Genomic DNA, 19,692 nt, shown 5'->3' with positions numbered 1-19,692 from the left:
ACTCGGAGACTTGCATGGAGTACCTGAACGCAGCACGTGTGTTATGTCCATAGTCTGCGGCACAGCGGCGCTGCATCACCCCGCCTCCTGCAGGACTGTCCTCCACCCCCAACACCAACCCACAGCAACCTGATACCGGAGACGAGCGGTCCAGACAAGCCTGCAAACGAGGCGTTCCCCCCGCCGCCCTGCCTGTCTGTCTGCACAGCGGAGCTCCAAAGCGTCAATGCCAAACGCCGCCGACTGCCTCGGGGAAGATCAGACCGAGATATATCCGATCCCTCGTCCCATCGGCGGCCGGGATGGGTGTAATAATCTCCGTCTATCGCAAACCAGAGAAGCTCACTGTTGGCGCCGTTGACTTGTGATTTTTCCCCCTCTCAGCGGAGATCGTGAAATGAGACGGGACGAACTAACTGGCTAGCTCTCAGGCTAACATCGGTTAGCGTCGATAGCAGTCAGCTTGTAACATAACCGAGCTAATTGGCTAAGGTTTACGCCAAATTCCTGCCTGTGGTGTCGAACGGGTTGACTATTTTTTTAGTTGAGAATGGTCCGTGCTTACACAAATTAGTTGCACGACGGTTCTTTTTGCGATATTTACCTTCTTTGCCCAAGTTTTCTAGCACCAGACAGTCGCCCCCCCCTCCTCTCCAAGCAGCTAGCATGTTAGCTAGCAGATATGGACGTCGTTGGCTGGCTAGTTGTAAACGGCAGATCCGCCAAAAGCGTTAGCTGCTCGGTGTGTCTGTCCGGTCTGTGCGGGACTCGATAACGGGACCAACTTTTTATCGGCAATGAATGTTAGTTAGACGACCAAAACAACAACAACAACAGTTTTTTTTTGCCCCATATATATATATATATATATATTAATGTGTCCCATGCCTGAGAACTCTGTTCAAGTTATTGAGCTGACGTGAGGACAGCACGGTGGTATCTACTGAACAAGAGCACCAGAGAAGAAGAAGAAGAAGAAGAAGAAGAAGAAGGAGCTCCACCTGAGAGACCAAAGTCGACTGTAAGCTGTCATGGCTGTGGGCCGAATCACGATGAAATCACTCGCTAAATTTGGGTTTTGCCTGACGATTCTCCTGACATCTGTGGCTGGTAAGTGGCTTATTAGGGAATTGATTTTTTTTTTTGTAAAGAGGTAAATGTGCTTCTCATGAATATTTGATGCCTTCCTTTTGGGCTGCTGCCTGTATTTGTAGCTTGAATAATGTCTACTTGAGCCTCTATTCAAATTATAATATTTTGACTAGGGCAATTACATTTGTGGCATAATTTTTGTATTGGTCATGCAGATTGTCCTCAGTATACATTCCTCCTAAATCACCATATGTGTCTGTCTGTCCCTACTGTCCTCTCCATCTTGGAGTGAACCTTCTTAGATATCTGCCCTGGCTCTTTTTTTTTTTTTCTCTCCTCCTAATCATTCTGTGTACAAAGGCCTGGAAAAACACTGCCGAAACATACCGCAGTCCCCGTCTGCCAAGTTGTGCCCCTGTTTAAGACTTTTGGGCTGAAGCCAGGCTTCTGTGAGACCTTGAGCATGATAAGATAGGAGCCCGGCCTGCACAGAGATGGAGGAACAGTTCATGTGAGAGATAGGGGGGAGGAGGGGGGGGGGGAGGGGGAGAGTGTATGTGGAATGTGTGGGAAGACAGGGGAGGTATTTTACAAGATGGGTAATTTAGGTGATGGAAGTTCAACATGGTGCTTAGGCTTTGGCAGTGTGTGTGTGTTTTGAAAATAGGTCTTGTTGCAGCCCGGGTTTGCTCGTCTGGTGTTTGGTGCGTGGGTGTGAATGTGTGTACAAACAGCTTCTTAATAATATATTGTGTGTGTGTGTGTGTGTGTGTGTGTTGTTGTTGTTGTTGTTGAGGCTCCCCCATCCATTCACAGACTGTATTATCAGAAGCCCAGAGTAATTATGGTTGTAGCGGGAAATATGTAAGTGTGGCTCAGAATTTGAATGAACGGTTACTGTGTTTGGTGTTGAAATAGGGAAGAGACTCTATTTGCATCTAACAGACAAGTGTCTTTCCACTTAAATACAATGCCGAGCAAGGACTGTAATTGTTAAAAGTTCCAATGGTCCAGACAATATTTTTCTACTCTCTGATTTATGACCTCACACATGGAAGAAACACCGGAGAAAAGAGCCTGCTGCTTCTAATTTAATATGTAGAAATAGTGGGGTGGATGAGTAAGGCGAAGGAAGTGGGGTGATTCAGCGGATGGAGCGGGACATGATGTTTTTACTGAGAAGATGAGTTACCAGGTTGTGACGTAGGATCAGTGGGGGGACGGACGACAGAGGAGTGCAATTATTTTCAATCCAAATCGTAACATTCAGCAAACCTTTTTTTTTTTGAGGCATGGCATGCTAATTAGTAATACTCCACCCCCCCCCCCCCACAAGAGCGATGCAACGATTACCGGCAGAGGATTGACGCGTTCGCTCGACAATCGGTGCGAGGATGATTGATGGATACTCGTGTGCATGCGTGTCATGTAAACAGACAATAAATTAGAATCGTTGCACTGTGCAAAACTAATTAGGGCGACAGCTTTTCCCTCCGAGTCTGAGCTCCCAACATTGTTTGGACTCCCATCGTCCCGCCTTTCACCTGTTTCTCAAATCGTTATTCATTTCCCTTCCACGCTTTTAACCCGTTTGCATCCAGAGCAGACGCTCACCTGCGGCGTGACCTGCAGGTGTTTTTAAGTAGTGGCATTCAGTTCCTGACAGCCCACATTGAGGGCACTGTTGTCCCATTTTTTTTTTTGAGGGGGTCCAAAGAGGATTAGAGCAGAAGTATTATACCGGGAGCACAAAACCAGGACTGGTCCTTTGCTCCGCCTGTCCAAGCTGTGAGGCTGTGTGTCCTCGGCACCACACTGTGGCGTTGACAGGCCCACTGTTCCACCGACCGGGCCGCTTCTCTCCGGCCTCGCCGGGGGCCACGGCGGGCTCTGCGGTCACATCAGCGGAAAGTGAAGTTATTGGCTTGAGTTTAATTTGGTAAACCAGATGCAGACTATTGTCAGAACTGGCATTTAATCTGTGAGTTGAATGGCAAGGATGAAGACGACTGAGATGAGGATGAGTCGGAATAGATGAAATGCCAAGAACAATACTCGCTCAGGAATTTGCCTTGGAGACATTTTAAAAGCAGGAAACGGAAGAGCTGAAATCTCCTTCATGTATTATGGGCTGCAACACTGATTGTACTCGACATGGTACATTTATACAAACCGTAGACTGTAAGAAAGCAGCACAGTAATCGGCGGTGTGCGCGTTTCAATTAACAGCATTGATTTAGTCCAAAGCCCAGGGGCCCTCTCCACACAGCAGCATCACCTTTAGCTCTCAAGCTAGTCCGCTGCGTGGGCATTATGGTCTGTTCTGAATGTGGACGAAGCACCGTGCTGGAGGTAAACACAGGGACGGTAAATAGGTGGAAGTAGCTCGTAAAATGTTCAAATCAGTTGTAAATGCAACCGGTGCGTAGAAGCGAAAATAGCGGTAATACAATGAAGTGTAATGCAATTTAGACAGGAAATCAAGGAAGGAGCTGTTGCAGACGGCGAAGGATATAAAAGCACTGCACCCACTTTGGCTCGGCTATATGTTGCACTCTGTCCACATCTTTTCTTCATGAGATAAAATGACACTAACTGCAGCTAGAAACCGACCAACCAACGCTGGAAATGGGAGGGGAAGAAGAGAGGCACTTGGTCTCTAATACAGCGAGCCTTGTACTCTATTAGATGAAGAAAAAAAATCAATGTCCGTCTCTCTTAGTACCTCGGTTTGAGTTGTGAGCAGAGGCAAAAAAGCAAAGCGGGATACAATAGGACAGTGTTCAGCCGGGCCTTCTGCTTTGGCAAAATGGAGAAATTAGTGGATGTTTTAGAAAACAAAAGGTGCAGCCTTGAGATGGTAACTCGGAGTGACAGCCTATGATTAACACGAACGTGTTTTTTCCTTAACCGGCAGAGACAATAAGTCTGGAACGCGCAACCAAAACGCTGTTTTGGTTGTTTTTTTTTCTTTGTTAATGTATTTTCATGGTAAGAAGCTTTATAACAGGGCACTGCTTTAAGGTGTTATTATCTCTTTAATCATTAATAATGCTTTAATCATGTTACTCTGTGACAGCTGTGATTTTATTTGTTACTTGTGCTATTAGGCCTATAATACTCCAATATTATTCCAACTGAAACATGATAGGGCTAAGCTGGTGTGTCTTTGTATTTAACCGTCGTGTTGTTGCTTAAAGTGCTTCCCTGTGTTATTTGCAGCCTGTTGTGTCACTCTGTTATATTATAGGATGCCTGGAATCAACAGCAGCCAGCCCGACAGACGGGGTGGGGGGGGTGAGCCGTTCATTCAGGGTGCTTCAACATATTATGCAGCAGGATAAAGAGTCTGAATTTCTGGAGTGAATAACAGATACGAGGTGATATTTAGTTTTAGGGGTCAACATTTTTTTTTCCATAGGTACTGGTAGGGCTCGAGATTAACAATCTCCAAAATCCGGATGGGCTGTTTCTTCCCTGAACAACGAGTCAGTGTCGAAATCGGCAGGAGGAAAGCTAGTCAACGTTAGCTGTTAGCAGCCAGTGGACAGCACGGTCCTGCGGAGCTATCGCTAACGGAAATGTATTGAGTTTGATGACACGGCTCTCTCTATTCTGAAACATTTAGTATTTATTTTTTAGACAATAGGAGCAATAGGAGGTGTTGGCTCACAGCACCTGTCTGCTCTCACAGAACAGGTGAAGCCCTGTCATACCAGACAACCGCAGGCTGCAGCTTGTCAAGCTAGTATGTAGCAGCGGCTGTTCATTTAGTCAACGAGGAAGAGACGTTGTCACAAACAAAGACCAAATTGAGACGCAGCCCGAAACCAAACTTTTGCTTGCTCATAAATAATCTGAGATTATGCCCCCCCCCCCCCTGTGGTGTGATGGTAAACACCACCTCGCTCTGTCATCTGTGTTTTCATCACATATTTGGGAAAGTTAAGGTATAAAAGGAGGGGAGGGTGTATATTTGGTATAAATGCATCATGGTCAATAATGGAGGCCTTTAAGCTTTGAGGGGCAGTGTAAACCCCAGGATTAGCATAACTGTACCAGACTCAGACAGACCCGGAGGGGGGGGGGGGTCCCGTGGCAACAGATGGGCCGGATGAAAGCCCACTCAGCCCCCCCCCCCCCCCCCCATCTTTTAACTCAACCGGGAGACTTGGAAAATTGGGGATGTCAGCAAAGACGACCAAAAGCCGTCCATCCGACCTCAGCAACAAGCGTGCACCCAAACACTAGCAGCAGGTACGATTAGGGCCGACACGTGCCTCTGACGGCCGCCACGTGCGTGCCGCTTTGCACGACGATATTTAAGGCTGGTTGGCAAAAGTAAACGTCTCTACACGGCAACGTGGTGCCAGTTCTCCCCCATCACAAGAGAGCACGGCTCGTTCGGTGGCTGTGGACAGTGCACACGTGTCTGCAGGGGAGACGGCGTGTGCACTGAGCACGTTTCATCCCCCCCCCCCCCCCCCGTGTTCCTGCCTCCACTCTTGGACGTGAACTCGGAACCCGTCGCGGGGAGAGAACACTCGGTGACTTTTAATCAAGTCTCGGACCGCCGTGTCTCGCGTCTCTCCGATGGGCCTTGGCAGCGAGGAAGGAGAGAGCCAGATTAGATCGCTGTTGTTTTTTAGCAGCGAGGGCTGAGGGGACGGGGGAAGACGGGTGGGAGGGTGCACCCAAGGCCAATTGGGGGGGGAGATTAGCAAATAACTGGGCCATGGGTAAACACTCAGCACTGCCCACCATCATCCAATGAACAGGCTCGGAGCAGAAAACTACTCCGAAGCCTTTTGATATGACTACCCTCTCTCCCCCCTCTCTGTCCCTCTCTCATCTGCCTCGCTCCACTGGCCTTGCCTGCGTACTCTGACCCACAATCCAAAATCCTGCAGCGGAAGCCAAGATCGCACAGCGAGCTCCGCTGAGCAGAACCAGGGACGGAGGGCCCGCCACGGCCAATCAGAGATAAACACAAGAGATTGGCATCCAACCAGAAACGCTCGCAAGAAAGACGGAATTTTTTTAGTCGAATGGCCAACGAGCGGAGTGGCAGACAAACCAATGAAACGTGACTACAGGAGTGCTGCCGTGGCTCAGACTGCAAATGAGCAAGGCCCGGTTGTGACTGCCTAGATCTATCTTATATTGCTGTGAAAACATCAAACAAGTTTCTCCCCAAAAACTACATTTTACATTTGAACACATCATGAGAACACGTTACCTGCTAGTTAGTCATCAATCTGAATAGAGCCTGAACGCATCATAATGTATTGACAGCAGCCTTGTGCTGCTTACCGGCTGCTAACAGCTAGCTTAACTAGCGCTCCATCTGCAGACAGATTTGTTGCTAGCAATGTAGCATTGTCAGGAAAATAAAATAAATATATTTATTTGTTTAAAGATCCGGGGGAAATGGTAATTAAAGAAGCAGCCTGTGCACACTGAAGCAATGAACCAATTAGCTATTATCATCAGGGTACGTGATTTACATAATTAGTTGTGTTTATACGGAGGCATTGCTTTGTATTAATACAACAAAAATGTATGAAAATCAACCGTTTGTCCTCGTGGCAATGAAGGAAAAAACATCAATCACACTTGAATGAAAACCAAAAATCAATTTCTAGCTAGAACTCAAGACGATAAGCTTTTTATCTGCGGTTTCAGTTTTCTTCATGCCCAAGAGCCTCTCGTAGACCCAGTATCATTACGGGGTTTTTCATTTCATAGCCTTGAATTGTAGTAAAAGTATTTATAATTCATGTCGGCATACAGTATCTAGCCAGCTTTGGGAGAAAGAAGGGAGGTACTTCTGTTCTGTTCTCTGATCCTGGCGTGCAAGGTCAGTCCGTGTGTCTTGCTGTCTTTGGGTGTTGTCTCCGGCTCTGCACTTCCTCCAATTGTTCCTTTATGTTCCTCACCTCCACAGCCCCCCTCTCCTCCACCTCTGGGTCTGGATAATTGGAAAGGAAGCGTGTAGCTGAGGTAGAAACGCTCATTGTTGAGGCTTCTACAAGAGATTGAGTGTCACAGTCGAGGAAAGTGCATAGTCCCTCTTAACCACACTTTGAAAACCCAGATAATATTGTTAAAGCCTTTGACTTTGCTGTAAACAATCCTCACACATATTTTTTTTTCATTGCCTTTGTGAGAACATGTGCAGTACGAGATAAGACGTATGATAATTGTTAATTGCATGCATCGTCTGCCCCGTTGGGAATCTAACCCTGGCGGTGCCGTCGTCAGTTTCCTCGTCAAAAAAAAAAGAAAATTCCTCCTCATACTTAACCTGTAGTTTGAACTCTTTTCCCACTCTGCATGCACACAGCGCGCTCCCCTCCGGAGGCAAAGTCAGTCCCACTGAACAGTAGGCAGCAAAGGCCCGCAGGTCGAGGGCAGCCGAGGCCCACAGTAGGCCCGGGGTTGATAGCTTTATCGGAGGAGGGAAGCTGGCGCCGTGCCCGGCCGAGCCACCGCTCCATCGCGTCACCCACTGCCCACACAGGCTAGCTTGACCTTCGGCAGGGCACAGTCACCCTCCTCCCTCCACAACACCCCCCCACCCCCACCACCACCACCCCCCCCCCCCCCTTTCCGGATGAAGGAAAGGGAGGAACTGGGAGTGAGGGAAACAAACTTTCACGTTGTGTTTCCCTTATCTGAAATGACCCGAAACACAGGCTGTGTACATAAACACACAGTCTGACATTGGCTCAACATCCATCTCTCATTTCTTTTTCATTGTGTTCACGGTCGTCTTGCTGTTTTTGATTATATTTTCTATACGGCTGGTTTCGAGTCTTCGGGTTACTTCTTTTTCTCCGAGCGTCTGCGTGTGTTTGCATAATGTATTTCTATTGACGATCCTTCCCTGTAAAGACTGCTGCCTCTCACAAAGCCAGACGGCTGTTCTTTAGTTGTGAATTCTCCTTTCAGACTTCTTATAGGAAGATGCTGTGTGATTAGAAATGAAGGCTTCAGTGCAATGAGAATCGACAAAGAGATGCGATGACATGGCATGAATTAATGAAGCTGTTGAGTCGCCTTTATCTTTCTCCTTACCACACTTGCTCATTAACACAAACTGCCTTTTTGGAATTTCACGCTTGTCATCCAACTATTTCATTCGCTTTGTTGCAACCCAGCAGAGCTCGGCTGTGTTTCCCACTTAGCTCCAACTGCTCTTGTCTCCCCACAGCGGCGCAGGGCGAGGAGAGGGAGTGCGCCTTCACCGACCAGCAGCAGCAGTGGGAGGTGGATCGAGTGGCGGGGGGCGAAGGCCGCGTCTCCCCGGAGAACACCACCATCCGATGTGTAAAGGGCAGCCACTGCTTCGGCCTGTGGGAGAAAAGTCTTCCGGGCGAAGTGCGGCTGGTCAAACAAGGTACGACTAGAGGTTTAAAATGTTCTCTTTCACACTTCTATTGGGGTTTTTAGAGAATCATAACCCGTCGCCTCTCTCTCTGCCAGGCTGCTGGACTCACCTGGGCGACCACCAGGGCTGCCGAGACGACCGCTGCGTGGTGACCAACTTCCCGCCACAGATCCAGAACGGGACGTACCACTTCTGCTGCTGCGGCAGCGACATGTGCAACGTCAACTTCACAGAGGACTTCCCACCGCCCAGTCCCACCACGGCACAAAGCCCCTGTAAGATCATTCACGCACACCTGCAACAATGAACCCAATCCAATGGTTTTTATGACCGATGGTCAGCTAACCGACAAAAGTCAGCTTCTCGGTCCGAAACCAAGACAAATCTATCTATTCAGAACTTTTATTGAAGCGCTGCAACTGTTCGCAAGTTTGCATCGCTGCCAGATGTGAAGGCGAGTATTCCGCATTTCCGTGTCTTTTATTTGTTCCGCCTCCCGTCGTGTGAAGGCCTTCACGCTGTCCTTTGAATTTGGATGAATTGACTCAGGGGTCAATCTTCAGAGAGGCAGTCATGTCTTACACAATCGGGCGAAGGGGAAAAGAATGAAGGAAATATGACTAACGCGGAGACGAATGGGAGAAACACGAATCTAGGCCCACACGGTCCTGAAACACCTACTCCGACTTTCTCTCTCTCTCTCTCTCCCTCGTCCTCCTCTTCCTCCCCCTCTGCTCCGTCATACAGCCCTCACGGCTCAGTAAGGTGTCGAACGAAGCGAACACATGTATTGTTACTTGTTTAGCTGTGAATGAAAGCAATGTGTGTGGCAGGATGAGGGGGCGGGTTGATGGCGGCGGCTCATCCTCTCTCCTGCCCACACATAAACACAAACGCACGCTCTCTCCCGTCTATGTCGTCTCTCCGCATTCCTCGGATTACACGCCGTCTGCTCCGTCTGCGGGCGTGTGTCCCCGCCGATGACGAGACAACGGCAGCAGGAATTCGAGGAAAAAATGTAACATTTAGCGTCAGAAGACTGTTTGTTCTGATTGATTGATCGCTTTCGTGTTGTAACTTTAAATCCGGTCTTTGTTTCTGCTCTGTTATCGCCTGACATGTCTGGGCAGATTCGTGCCGGTTTTATTAGAAGTAGTGATCGTAAGCCAAGAAGCTCGGATGACGTCGCCCGGGGCTGGAGGGTGTGAGAAGTAGGAGATGTTTTACCTCAGTAAAAGTGGCGAGTAAGCAAGTCCAGTGTTCACGTCAAAATATACTTAAAATACAGAATATGTTATGTAATCAGATTATAATTATTATTGCATTACTTTTATGTTGCAGCTGAGTTCATTTGAGCTACTTTACACACTGTAATCTATAATAATAATGGGGTAAAAAGTACAATTTATATAAGATAGTTGTCTCTATTTTGTCCATTTTTTTAACGTTTTAAACTGAAATTCTGGACACATCTCACACATTGCACCTTTTTAAAATGTTGTAGATTTTAAAGCGATTCTTTGGGCCAACCCCCAGGCGTTCGTGTGCGAGACGCGTGTGCGTGCTCATGCTGCCGCATCAGTCGAAGCCGCCCTCAGGCTCTCCGAGTCATCAATTACTGATAAAGCAGGTGTCAGCGCGGGTGTCGACGGCTGTAATGGATGCAGAGTGTGTTTCTGCAGCAGACTAGCGGCATGTTTAGGTTGTTGTGGTGCTTATGGTCCGATGCAGCTTGCACACGCTCGCGTACCCGAGACATTTAAACGTTTGTGTGCATGTCGGCCTGCGTTTGGGAAGGAAAAACAAAAGAACTTGAAAACATATTGTGTGCACAACTTCCAGTCTGTTGCACTGGATTGCATCTATTGTACAGGTGCACCTAATAAACTGGTCACTCAGCTGTTGCACACGGCCCTCCTCACTAATCAAAGGTTCCCACACACAGGTGTTACACTTTAATGTGTACTTTCTGTTGTTGATGTGTGTGTCCCTGCCCCCCCCTCTCTCCTTGTAGACCCCCGCCCACTGCGCCACGAAGAGACAATAATCATCGCCCTGGCAACCGTCTCCGTGCTGGCCGTGGTTGCCGTAGCAGCCTTCTTCGCTTACCGCATGATGCGCAGTGAGTTACCATGGGAACCATTCAAGGCTCTTTAAATGCTTGTTTTTTCCTCTGGAGAATTTTAATACGTTTTATAAAAATGAATCGGAGATAATCTCTTCTTTGAATGCGTCCCCATGTTTTTTACATTTCCTGAACTGTGTGCGTGTGTGTGTGTGTGTGTTAACAGGAGATGGTAAGCAAGGCCTTCACAACCTGAATATGATGGAGGCCGCCGGCTCCGAGAGCTCTCTGGATCTAGACAATCTCAAACTGCTGGAGGTACGCGCCCACATGGTGTTCTCTGTTCGCCTCTCTACCTCCGTCTTTGTGTCTAGTCGGGCTCCAACGTTACAGCTCCACGCTGGCATGTGGTTGTTCTTAGTGACAGTGGTGGGGATGTGTAACTGGTGAGGGTGACTCGCCACATCTTTAATACCCAAAAATCCTGGCTTTTCCACTCCCCCCGTTTTGAGAAGATGCAAGCTTGTATCATTGGGTCAGATATGTTATTCTCACTGGCTTCAGCGTCTCTACACACAGGAAGTGTGTGTGTGTGTGTGTGTGTGTGTGTGTGTGTGTGTGTGTGTGTGTGTGTGTGTGTGTGTGTGTGTGTGTGTGTGTGTGTGTGTGTGTGTGTGTGTGTGTGTGTGTGTGTGTGTGTGTGTGTGTGTGTGTGTGTGTGTGTGTGTGTGTGTGAACAAGAGTTAGAAAGAGAAACCAAAGGCATAGAGGCCAAAATACACAGAGGTCTACGGTTACGTTTTGTCGTTTCCAATGTGACCTTTTATCATCCGATCACGGCAGGATGCATTCAGGGCGCACAAAAATAGGATTTTGTTTGTTTTTTTTAGGCTTATACTGACACAGGATCCCGACAACCTGATATGGGAGAGCTCATATTGTGATAGGAAGTCAATGGAGTCTGGATGATATTCAGACACAATGACACAAGCAGGGCGAAGGCAGGAGACGGAGCGATGACAGATGTAACTTTAAAAGAACAATTGAGCTTTTCTCAGAATATCATGATTTCTCCATTTGAAACACACATTCCCAAAAGGAACACGAGGCAATTTCAATGCTGCTCACGAGCTTATTCGGCTGGTGGAAGCTTCCAGTAATGAAGTAATCATTACTGGTGGTTGGGTAAAAAAACAACAACATAGACTTTCACCCAGGAAACCGCTGTTCTTGTCCCGTGGGAAACCGAGTCAAAGTTGACTTATTTAGTAGACTTCTGGTAAACCTACGTTACTGTCCAAACCAGAACCAAAGACTGAGAGCTCTGTCTCAAGCAGGTTTCAAGTCTCTGCAAGTTTGTTATCCAACTGGGAAAAAAGGTGAAATCAGTGCCAGACAAGAAGGCAGAAAAAGAAAACTGATAGTAATCTAAACCTGTATGGTAATATTAACCATACAGCCTTTCTGGTATGAAGTGTCGTCAATGTGACAAAAGACAGCGATCAGTGCTGAACGTTTTGATCCGGAGATGTTAGTTTTCTCTTCTCTCTCTTTCGACATCTATTCAGTGGATTTCAGAGCCGAGCGAGAGAGAAAGAGCGCTATCTTTTCAGGCAGGAGTTGAATTCAGAGCGCTGTCCTTGTGCCTTATCAAATGCAGGCGCTCGTTCTTTCACGGCAAACTCATTGTAGGGGGGGGGGGGGGGGGGAGTCTTACTCAAAGACAAAATAGTCTCCTGCTTTTACAGCATACTTTATAGCCAGAGATAAATATGTTTAATCCTTTCTCAGGCAGAATGTTTAGACCTCAATGCCACAGTGTGTTCCTGCTAATTCAGGGCACTAATTAGAAGATTTGGAACTGACTTGAGGCCATTTCTAACCGTTTGACCCCGCTGTTGGCCTTTAACTTTGTTTTTTACAATCTGCCTTCTGTCTGATTGTCTGTCTTTATCTGCGCGGCTGCTCCTCGGGCGTTTCTTTTTTTTCTTTTTCTTTTTTGCTGCTTTGTATTTGTCATCCAATCTTTCTGTAAACGGCACAAACAACACAATTACTTCATTCACACAGTTTCTTTTTGTTAGACAAGAGAGAAATAAAGATCCATAAATACATATTCCCCCCCCCCCCCCCCCCCCATCCCCACCAGCTGATCGGGCGCGGTAGATACGGCGCCGTCTACGGCGGCTCTCTGGACGAGCGGCCCGTGGCCGTGAAGGTATTCACCGCCGCCAACCGCCAGAACTTCCTCAACGAGTGCTCCATCTACCGGCTGCCGCTGCTGGAGCACGACAACATCGCCCGCTTTGTGGCCGCCGACGAGCGGACGGGCCCAGAGGGACGCACGGAGTACCTGCTGGTCATGGAATACTACCCACATGTGAGTAGTGTGTGGGGGGGTCTAGTGTGTGTGTGTGTTCAACATCAAGACAGGAACGCCAGGAACTCCACCATAAATAACCCAATAAATTTGCTGTCCAAATGAAGCATCATAATGACAAGTCAGCTGACCCCCAGTCAGCCAATGAACGGAGCCTATTGTGCATCGCGACCATTGCGCTAATGCGCATTGTCATGGAAACGCGGTGCAGGACAGGAGACCGAGACGCATAATGCATCCAAATAAATGATAATCTCATTAAAACGAACCGATTTAATGTGATTTTCTTCAGCAGCGGATGTGGGCATTGCCTTTGTGATTGATTGTTGAGAGGAAAGGTGTGTGTGTGTGTGTGTGTGTTTGTGCGTCGGGGCCGATCATGGATTCATCAAGGCTGACGGAGATGATTGAGGAAGGAAATGAATCATGTACAGAATCCTGTCTGGTGTCTCGATATTCCTCATGAAACGTCGTGTTTACACCGGATTCTTTAATCAGAATTCCTTTCCGCTTGCAAATATCTCATGGCTCTGCAAGGCCGTTATTGGGTGGTGATAAAATATTCTTAAATTCAGTTTTGTTATGAATCTCCAAGGGGAGGTGAGAGCACAAGGTTGGCCTTCTCGAACGTTCTAGTGATATTTTTCTCTCAGGCCTCCACGGTGGACGGAGAGTCCAAAAACGGGAATAAAGTCTTGACAATTTAACCCTCTGAACCTCTAGCAGTTCCGGGACATTTTTTCTTATCTGTTTTTTTCCTCTTATCTCTTTTTCCCCCCCAGGGCTCTCTGAGTCGCTACCTGGGCGTCCAGACCAACGACTGGGTCAACAGCTGCCGGCTCGCTCACTCAGTCACCCGCGGCCTGGCTTACCTGCACACGGAGCTCTTCAAAGGAGGTGAGCTGGAGGCCACACACACACACACACACACACACACCTCAAAGTTAATTACATAACTGCTCACAGTTTACTCAAGCTCCCAGGCTGTTACTGAAACACATCCGAAGAATCGTGGTGGAAAACGGGAAAGCTTTCAGTGTATGTAGCCCTGTTAGTTTAGATTATTTTCAAAAGGCTTTAGTGTGTGTCTGTGTGTGTGTGTGTGTGTGTGTGTGTGTGTGTGTTGAGCCCTCTTACAACCCGCACCCTGCAGCTCCACGTGGCTCTGTTTGGCTTGGAGCGCTCTGCATCCCTGCATTTTGACGCACGTACACACGGTGTGCACGGCCCAGCCAAGGTTATTTATAGACTGGCCTCAAGCTAGAGAGTGTAAAAAAAAATAAAAAATAAAGAAATAAATCAGTCTCAGGAGGCAGAAGTGACAATTGAACTAAGCCTTTGAGCCGCGAGAATGCACCTCCTCCCTCTTCATCGGCACAGATAAGGAGAGCAATAGAAGGGATTCTGTTTGTGCGAGCGCGTGACAACTTTTCTGCAAGTCAGCACAGCGGAGGAGCAACAGAAGCGCTTGTGCGCGGCTGCGAAACAGCGAGAACCCCTCGGGCTTCGGTACAGTCGCCATCCCTCCCCCATTCCTCCCCCATTCCTCCCCCTTCTCCAGCAGATAACTGCGGTAACTGCCGGGACTTCCAGCCGGCCCTTCACTGCGCCCTCTGCTGGACGGCAACACACTGCAGGCGGAGAGGCCACTGTGATCGGGTCTTAATCCCATTGTTGTAGATTAGATTAAAGGGTTTTAGCTATCTGTCGGCAGCGCAACTTGCTGCGGCGAACAATGAGTAATGAGTGGAATGGAAAGCTGTGTGAAGGGATTTGCTGGCTGTTATCGTTCATTCGCAAATACCACCAAAACAAACATGCCCGTCTTTTGAAGCGCTAACATTTTTTGGGAGCGCTGTGCCGGCTTACACGTTTTAATGAAAGATAAATTAGCCCCCTTCCGTTTTATCTTCTCCTCATCCTCTCTTTGCCATCTCTCATCAAGACCTGTACAAGCCGGCGGTCTCCCACAGGGACCTGAACAGCCGGAACGTCCTCGTCAAGGCCGACGGCACGTGCGTCATCATCGATTTCGGCCTGTCCATGAAGCTGACGGGGAACAGGCCGGCGCGTAACGGCGAGGAGGAGAACACCGCCATAAGCGAGGTGAGCGTTCGGCAGCTTTAGGATCTACGTCTTCCCCGTCTCGCCTCCATCTCTTTTCGCCGTGACTCACCCTGCTTTTCACTCCGTCTGCCAGGTGGGGACGATCCGCTACATGGCCCCGGAGGTCCTGGAGGGGGCGGTGAACCTGAGGGACTGCGAGTCGGCGCTGAAGCAGGTGGACATGTACTCCCTGGGCCTGATCTACTGGGAGAGCTTCATGAGATGCACTGACCTCTTCCCTGGTGAGACACAGACACACATGCTTGTAGTTTTTTTAATTTTTACTTCCATCATCTTCACCAACAGCACAAACCCCTCCCACACTGCAGACAGCACAAAGCCATTAAATACGCATTCATCTTATCTGGGAAGCAGACAGCGAAATGCACATCCATAATGAATACTTCTGCCCCGTGAAAAATATGTAAGACACGTCCTTCCTCGTCCCTTACCTCCAGGAGAGTCGGTGCCAGAGTACCAGATGGCCTTCCAGGCGGAGGCAGGGAACCACCCGACGTTTGAGGACATGCAGGTCCTGGTGTCCAGGGAGAAGCAGCGGCCCAAATTCCCCGAGGCCTGGAAAGAGAACAGTTTGGTACGTTAGTGTGTGTGAAAAGACGTTCTCAGAGAACTGTGTGTGTATTTATTAGTGGTGCAACGGATGATTATAGCAGCTGGTCTGCAAGGCTCCAGAATCCAGGCGCTGTTTCTATAGCGAGTGTTCATATTGCTCGTATTGTTTAATATCAAAACCGTGTCTTCTCCTCCAGGCGGTCCGCTCTCTGAAAGAGACGATGGAAGACTGTTGGGACCAGGACGCAGAGGCCCGACTCACGGCCCAGTGTGCCGAGGAGCGTCTGGCGGAGCTGCTCCTCATATGGGACCGCTCCAAGTCGGTCAGCCCTACGCTCAACCCCATGTCCACCACGCTGCACAACGAGAGGTATGCGTGAACGCAGAAAGACCTCTATCGTCGCGCTGCTCATTTCAAATGTCGTCCTTGACGTGTTTTGTTTTTTTGCCTCTCCGTGTGTCCCGCCAGAAATCGCATGACGCCGAAGTCGGGCCCTTACACAGACCAGACGTCCACTTACATCGAGGAGAACGAGGGCGTTGCCAAGAACGCGCAGGCCGACACCACCGGCTCGGTGAGCGGTCGCGCTGGGGCCGGGACCGGAGAGAGGAACAGGAACTCCATCAATCAGGAGCGCCAGCAGCAAGCCAACGCCCGCCTGCCCAGCCCGGAGGGCAGCAGCACCAGCGCGGGGTTCAGAGGCAGCCCCTCAGCCTCCACCACCACCACCACCACTATCATCTCTGACTCCGAGGGCACCACAGGGTCCGCCACGGTCCCCGTCTGCCTCCACCTGACCCAGGAGGACCTGGAAACCACCAAGCTTGACCCGAAGGAGGTCGACAAGAACCTGAAGGAGAGCTCGGATGAGAACCTGATGGAGCACTCGCAGAAGCAGTTCTGCTCCCCGGATCCGCTGAGCCCCGGCAGCTCCAGCCTCCTCTACCCGCTCATCAAGATGGCGAGTGAGGCCGCGGGCACGTCGGAGCCCGCCGCCCCGATGCCCGCCACCATCTTCCCCCTGCCCAAGCAGCAGAACTTGCCCAAGAGGCCGTCCAGTCTGCCCCTGCGCACCAAGCCCACCAAGAAGGAGTCCTCGTCGTCCTCACTCAGGTTCAAGTTCGGACGCTCGGGGAAGTCCAACCTGCGGCAGGTGGAGGGCTCAAAGATGAACATTGGTGCAGTGACGGGCACCAACGCAGCGGCGGAGGCTCATCGGGGCGCGGGCACAAACAACACACCCGCTCTGCGCGACGCGCACGCCAACGGTAGCGCCAACGGCGCCGCTAACGGTCACACCAGCGCCGGGGTCTCGGCCATGGTGGCAGGCGGGGCGACGGGTTTCGGAGGGTCCAGCGTAACTCAGAACGGGTCCGGAGACGGCCGCCTGAGCCTCGGCGTCATCACAGCCAGCCCCGACGAGCACGAGCCGCTCCTGAGCCGCGAGCGGGAGCAGCCCGACCCGAGGGAGGCGGCGCCGAGTGTCGCGGCCCTCCGCTCGGCCCGGCCCAACACGAACAACAACAACAGCAACACCGGCCACGGCAGGGGGGACGGGGAGAGCGGAGGAGAGAGCGACGGGGGGGAGGAGGAGGGGAGCGGGGAGGGAGGGAGCAGGGAGACCACGGGGCCCCCAGGAGAGAGGGAGGGGTCCGGTGTCGTCGCCCCCCAGCGGGAAGCTCCGGTCACCATGAGAGGGGAGGCCCTGCTCAGGCAGCCCAGAACCCGCCGGCCTGAGAGACCCAACTCCCTCGACCTGTCCTTCACTACACAGGACCTGGCCTCACTAGGTGACTGACTATTTATTTAGGTGCATTATATTATATTATTATAAATTGTTGAATACATCGATGATACCGTACTTTGTATCCTTAAAGGGATTGTACACGCGGAGAGCAGTTTGCCCGTCATGTGGCATGTGAAAATAAACCATGATGTCATAATAACATAGTGATGTCATCGGGTTTATCTCAGCTTGGGAGTGGAGACGACAGAGTTACATACTGGGGCTAGGAGTTAGAAATAATTGGGCATTTACCAACTAATGACACTACACTAATGACGCTATATAGGTTGCATTGTAACATTTCTCCAACTTGATTAAAGTGTAATACTGAATTGCCCGGAGGTCCCTTTAAATGAATAGAAACGCTAAACACACAGGTATTGAATATGTTTTCATGTAAAACGCTCCAGGGACTGATCAGTGTCCCCTTCCTGTCTTCCAGGGGAGGGCTTGGTCCAGCCGGACGGGGCCTTGGGGCCGGGCGGCGAGAAGATCAAGAAGCGCGTCAAGACGCCGTATTCCCTGAAGAAGTGGCGGCCCACCACGTGGGTCATCTCCACGGACGCCAGGGGGCCGGAGGTCAACAACAACAACGGGTCGTCCCGCGGCCAGGCGCACAGCCAGAGCCGGCCCAAGTCCAGTTCGGCCATCTACCTGCGGGGGGGCAGCTTGGCCAGCGAGCCCAGCGACACGCACGTGTGAAACGCGGGCTCTCTGACAAGACTGAAAAAATATATATAATAATAATAATAATAACAACAACCAGAGAGCGTTTGGTTTGTGTCTGCTGAGCTCCCTGCTCTCAATCAGCAGGAGGAAGCTCCGGAGCGTCTCGTGAACAAACAGTCTGAGTCTGATCGTGTACAGTAATTAGGTCCGTCTCACTCCTGTGTCTTTCTGATGATGGCATTGCTTTAAATGGAATCCAGCTATGCAGCATTCTCATCCGCTTCTGTTTACGCGTTTTATTAATCTCCCCTTTTGTCCGTTTATTGTTTTCTACCACGTTTCGTCCCTTTTTCTTTTTTCTGTGTGCACTTTGAACCGACTAAAATCAGTGTTTAGAAAAGTCCCGTCTGTTGCGAAGTGGTCTCTAAACTGAAAAAATGAACTGAAAAATAAAAGGCGACGACAAACAATCAACACTTTGAGCGCTCTCGTTCGCTGCATCGAGCGGTGTTTCGGGAGCGTGCTCGGTAAAAAGCATCGACGGTCTTAAAAGACGGAACAAACTGCTCTAATCTTTATTTGTTTCCTTGATTTGTATGCAATACCAATTTTATTTCGCCTGTGTATCGTTTTTAATTGTGCAATAGGATTTAGCTTTTCGAACGCTTTCAATGTTTGTTTTTTTAACGCTTCCGTTCTTTTGGTTGTTTCAAATCCCGTCGTTATTTTTTTTAAATGTTAATCTCTGTTGCACTTATGAATTGTCACAATCGTTTTGTAAACAATCCACCGTACACTATTCCCCCCCCCCCCACCTGACTCGAGAGCAAAAAAAAACAAATGACAATCTCTGGACTATTTTTCGGGAGGGCGGGCACAAACACAATCAACCCAAGCTGACTGGAAGAAACAAAGTGGGTTTTCATGGAACTCCCTCTGCTTGCACAATGAACACCAGGAATGGCTCAAACTCCGTAGGGTGGGGGGTATTTTAACGCTACAATCACCGGAATCAAACCTGCGGAGGGATCTGTTACAGTGGCCGACTTCCAACCCTGTCCCGCCATCGCCTGACCTCACTGTGGACTCTGTTCAGCTGCCTGTCAGTCGACTGAAACACTAAGAAAGCCCACATTCTGCTCCTTGAACCGTTGTCGGAAAAACCATAAACTAACCTAAAAGAAACCAAACCCCTCTGAAGCACGCTGGATATTATTTCTGCTTCTCCTCGTCTCATCCCTCGATGTCCTAACGACTGATTCCTGCGCGTGTGAGTGTGCACGTGTCGTGTTTTTCCTTTTTACGAGCATTAGATTTTGTCGGGCCGTAGCGCTGTACAGGCGTGCTGAAATGTCATCATTCTGTATTTTCAGGCGCTGCTTCAGGGCATATGAAAAGATCTCATTTATGTTTTTGTAATCTGTAATTTGTATGAAAAAAAAACCAACATATGTATGTGTACTGCATTGATATTTGCATCGTTTTTATGGAATTCTGTTTTTTTTGTTGCGTTCAATGGACACGGCCTTCGACTCCATTGCTATGCATCTGCTCAGTACAGTTTCTGTAAACATTTTCAAGTCAATATGGAAGAAAAAAAAAAACTCAATAAATGTATGAAATAATC

General features: G+C 49.3%; 2 protein-coding genes across 4 annotated transcripts in view; one reads left to right on the top strand and one right to left on the bottom strand.

Annotated features, from left to right (window-relative positions):
- Positions 1-3,007, bottom strand: part of dock9b (dedicator of cytokinesis 9b) — a 43,369-nt gene extending 40,362 nt beyond the window's left edge. For 2 of the 3 annotated variants that reach the window (XM_076094549.1, XM_076094550.1), the window contains exon 1: positions 24-826. The gene's annotated coding sequence lies outside the window, so the exon portion shown is untranslated. Of the gene's footprint in view, positions 1-23 lie in introns of all 3 variants that reach the window. The other variant, XR_012954702.1, reaches the window with a different exon arrangement.
- Positions 115-19,691, top strand: LOC142952682 (bone morphogenetic protein receptor type-2-like). Its single transcript, XM_076094552.1, has 13 exons — positions 115-1,110; positions 8,309-8,494; positions 8,581-8,760; positions 10,500-10,607; positions 10,777-10,868; positions 12,700-12,930; positions 13,713-13,827; positions 14,876-15,036; positions 15,131-15,278; positions 15,495-15,631; positions 15,807-15,979; positions 16,079-17,400; positions 17,839-19,691. The coding sequence occupies exons 1-13, from the start codon at positions 1,032-1,034 to the stop codon at positions 18,096-18,098; spliced, it is 3,192 nt and encodes a 1,063-aa protein (XP_075950667.1). The 5' UTR covers positions 115-1,031; the 3' UTR covers positions 18,099-19,691.
- Position 19,692: the final 1 nt, after the last annotated feature.

The sequence above is a fragment of the Anarhichas minor genome, unplaced genomic scaffold, assembly GCF_050575085.1.
Source record: "Anarhichas minor isolate MPS153535 unplaced genomic scaffold, ASM5057508v1 ptg000018l, whole genome shotgun sequence".
Classification (NCBI taxonomy): domain Eukaryota; kingdom Metazoa; phylum Chordata; class Actinopteri; order Perciformes; family Anarhichadidae; genus Anarhichas; species Anarhichas minor.
Note: the sequence above shows the minus strand (reverse complement) of the source record. Positions and strands in the feature narration are given on the sequence as shown.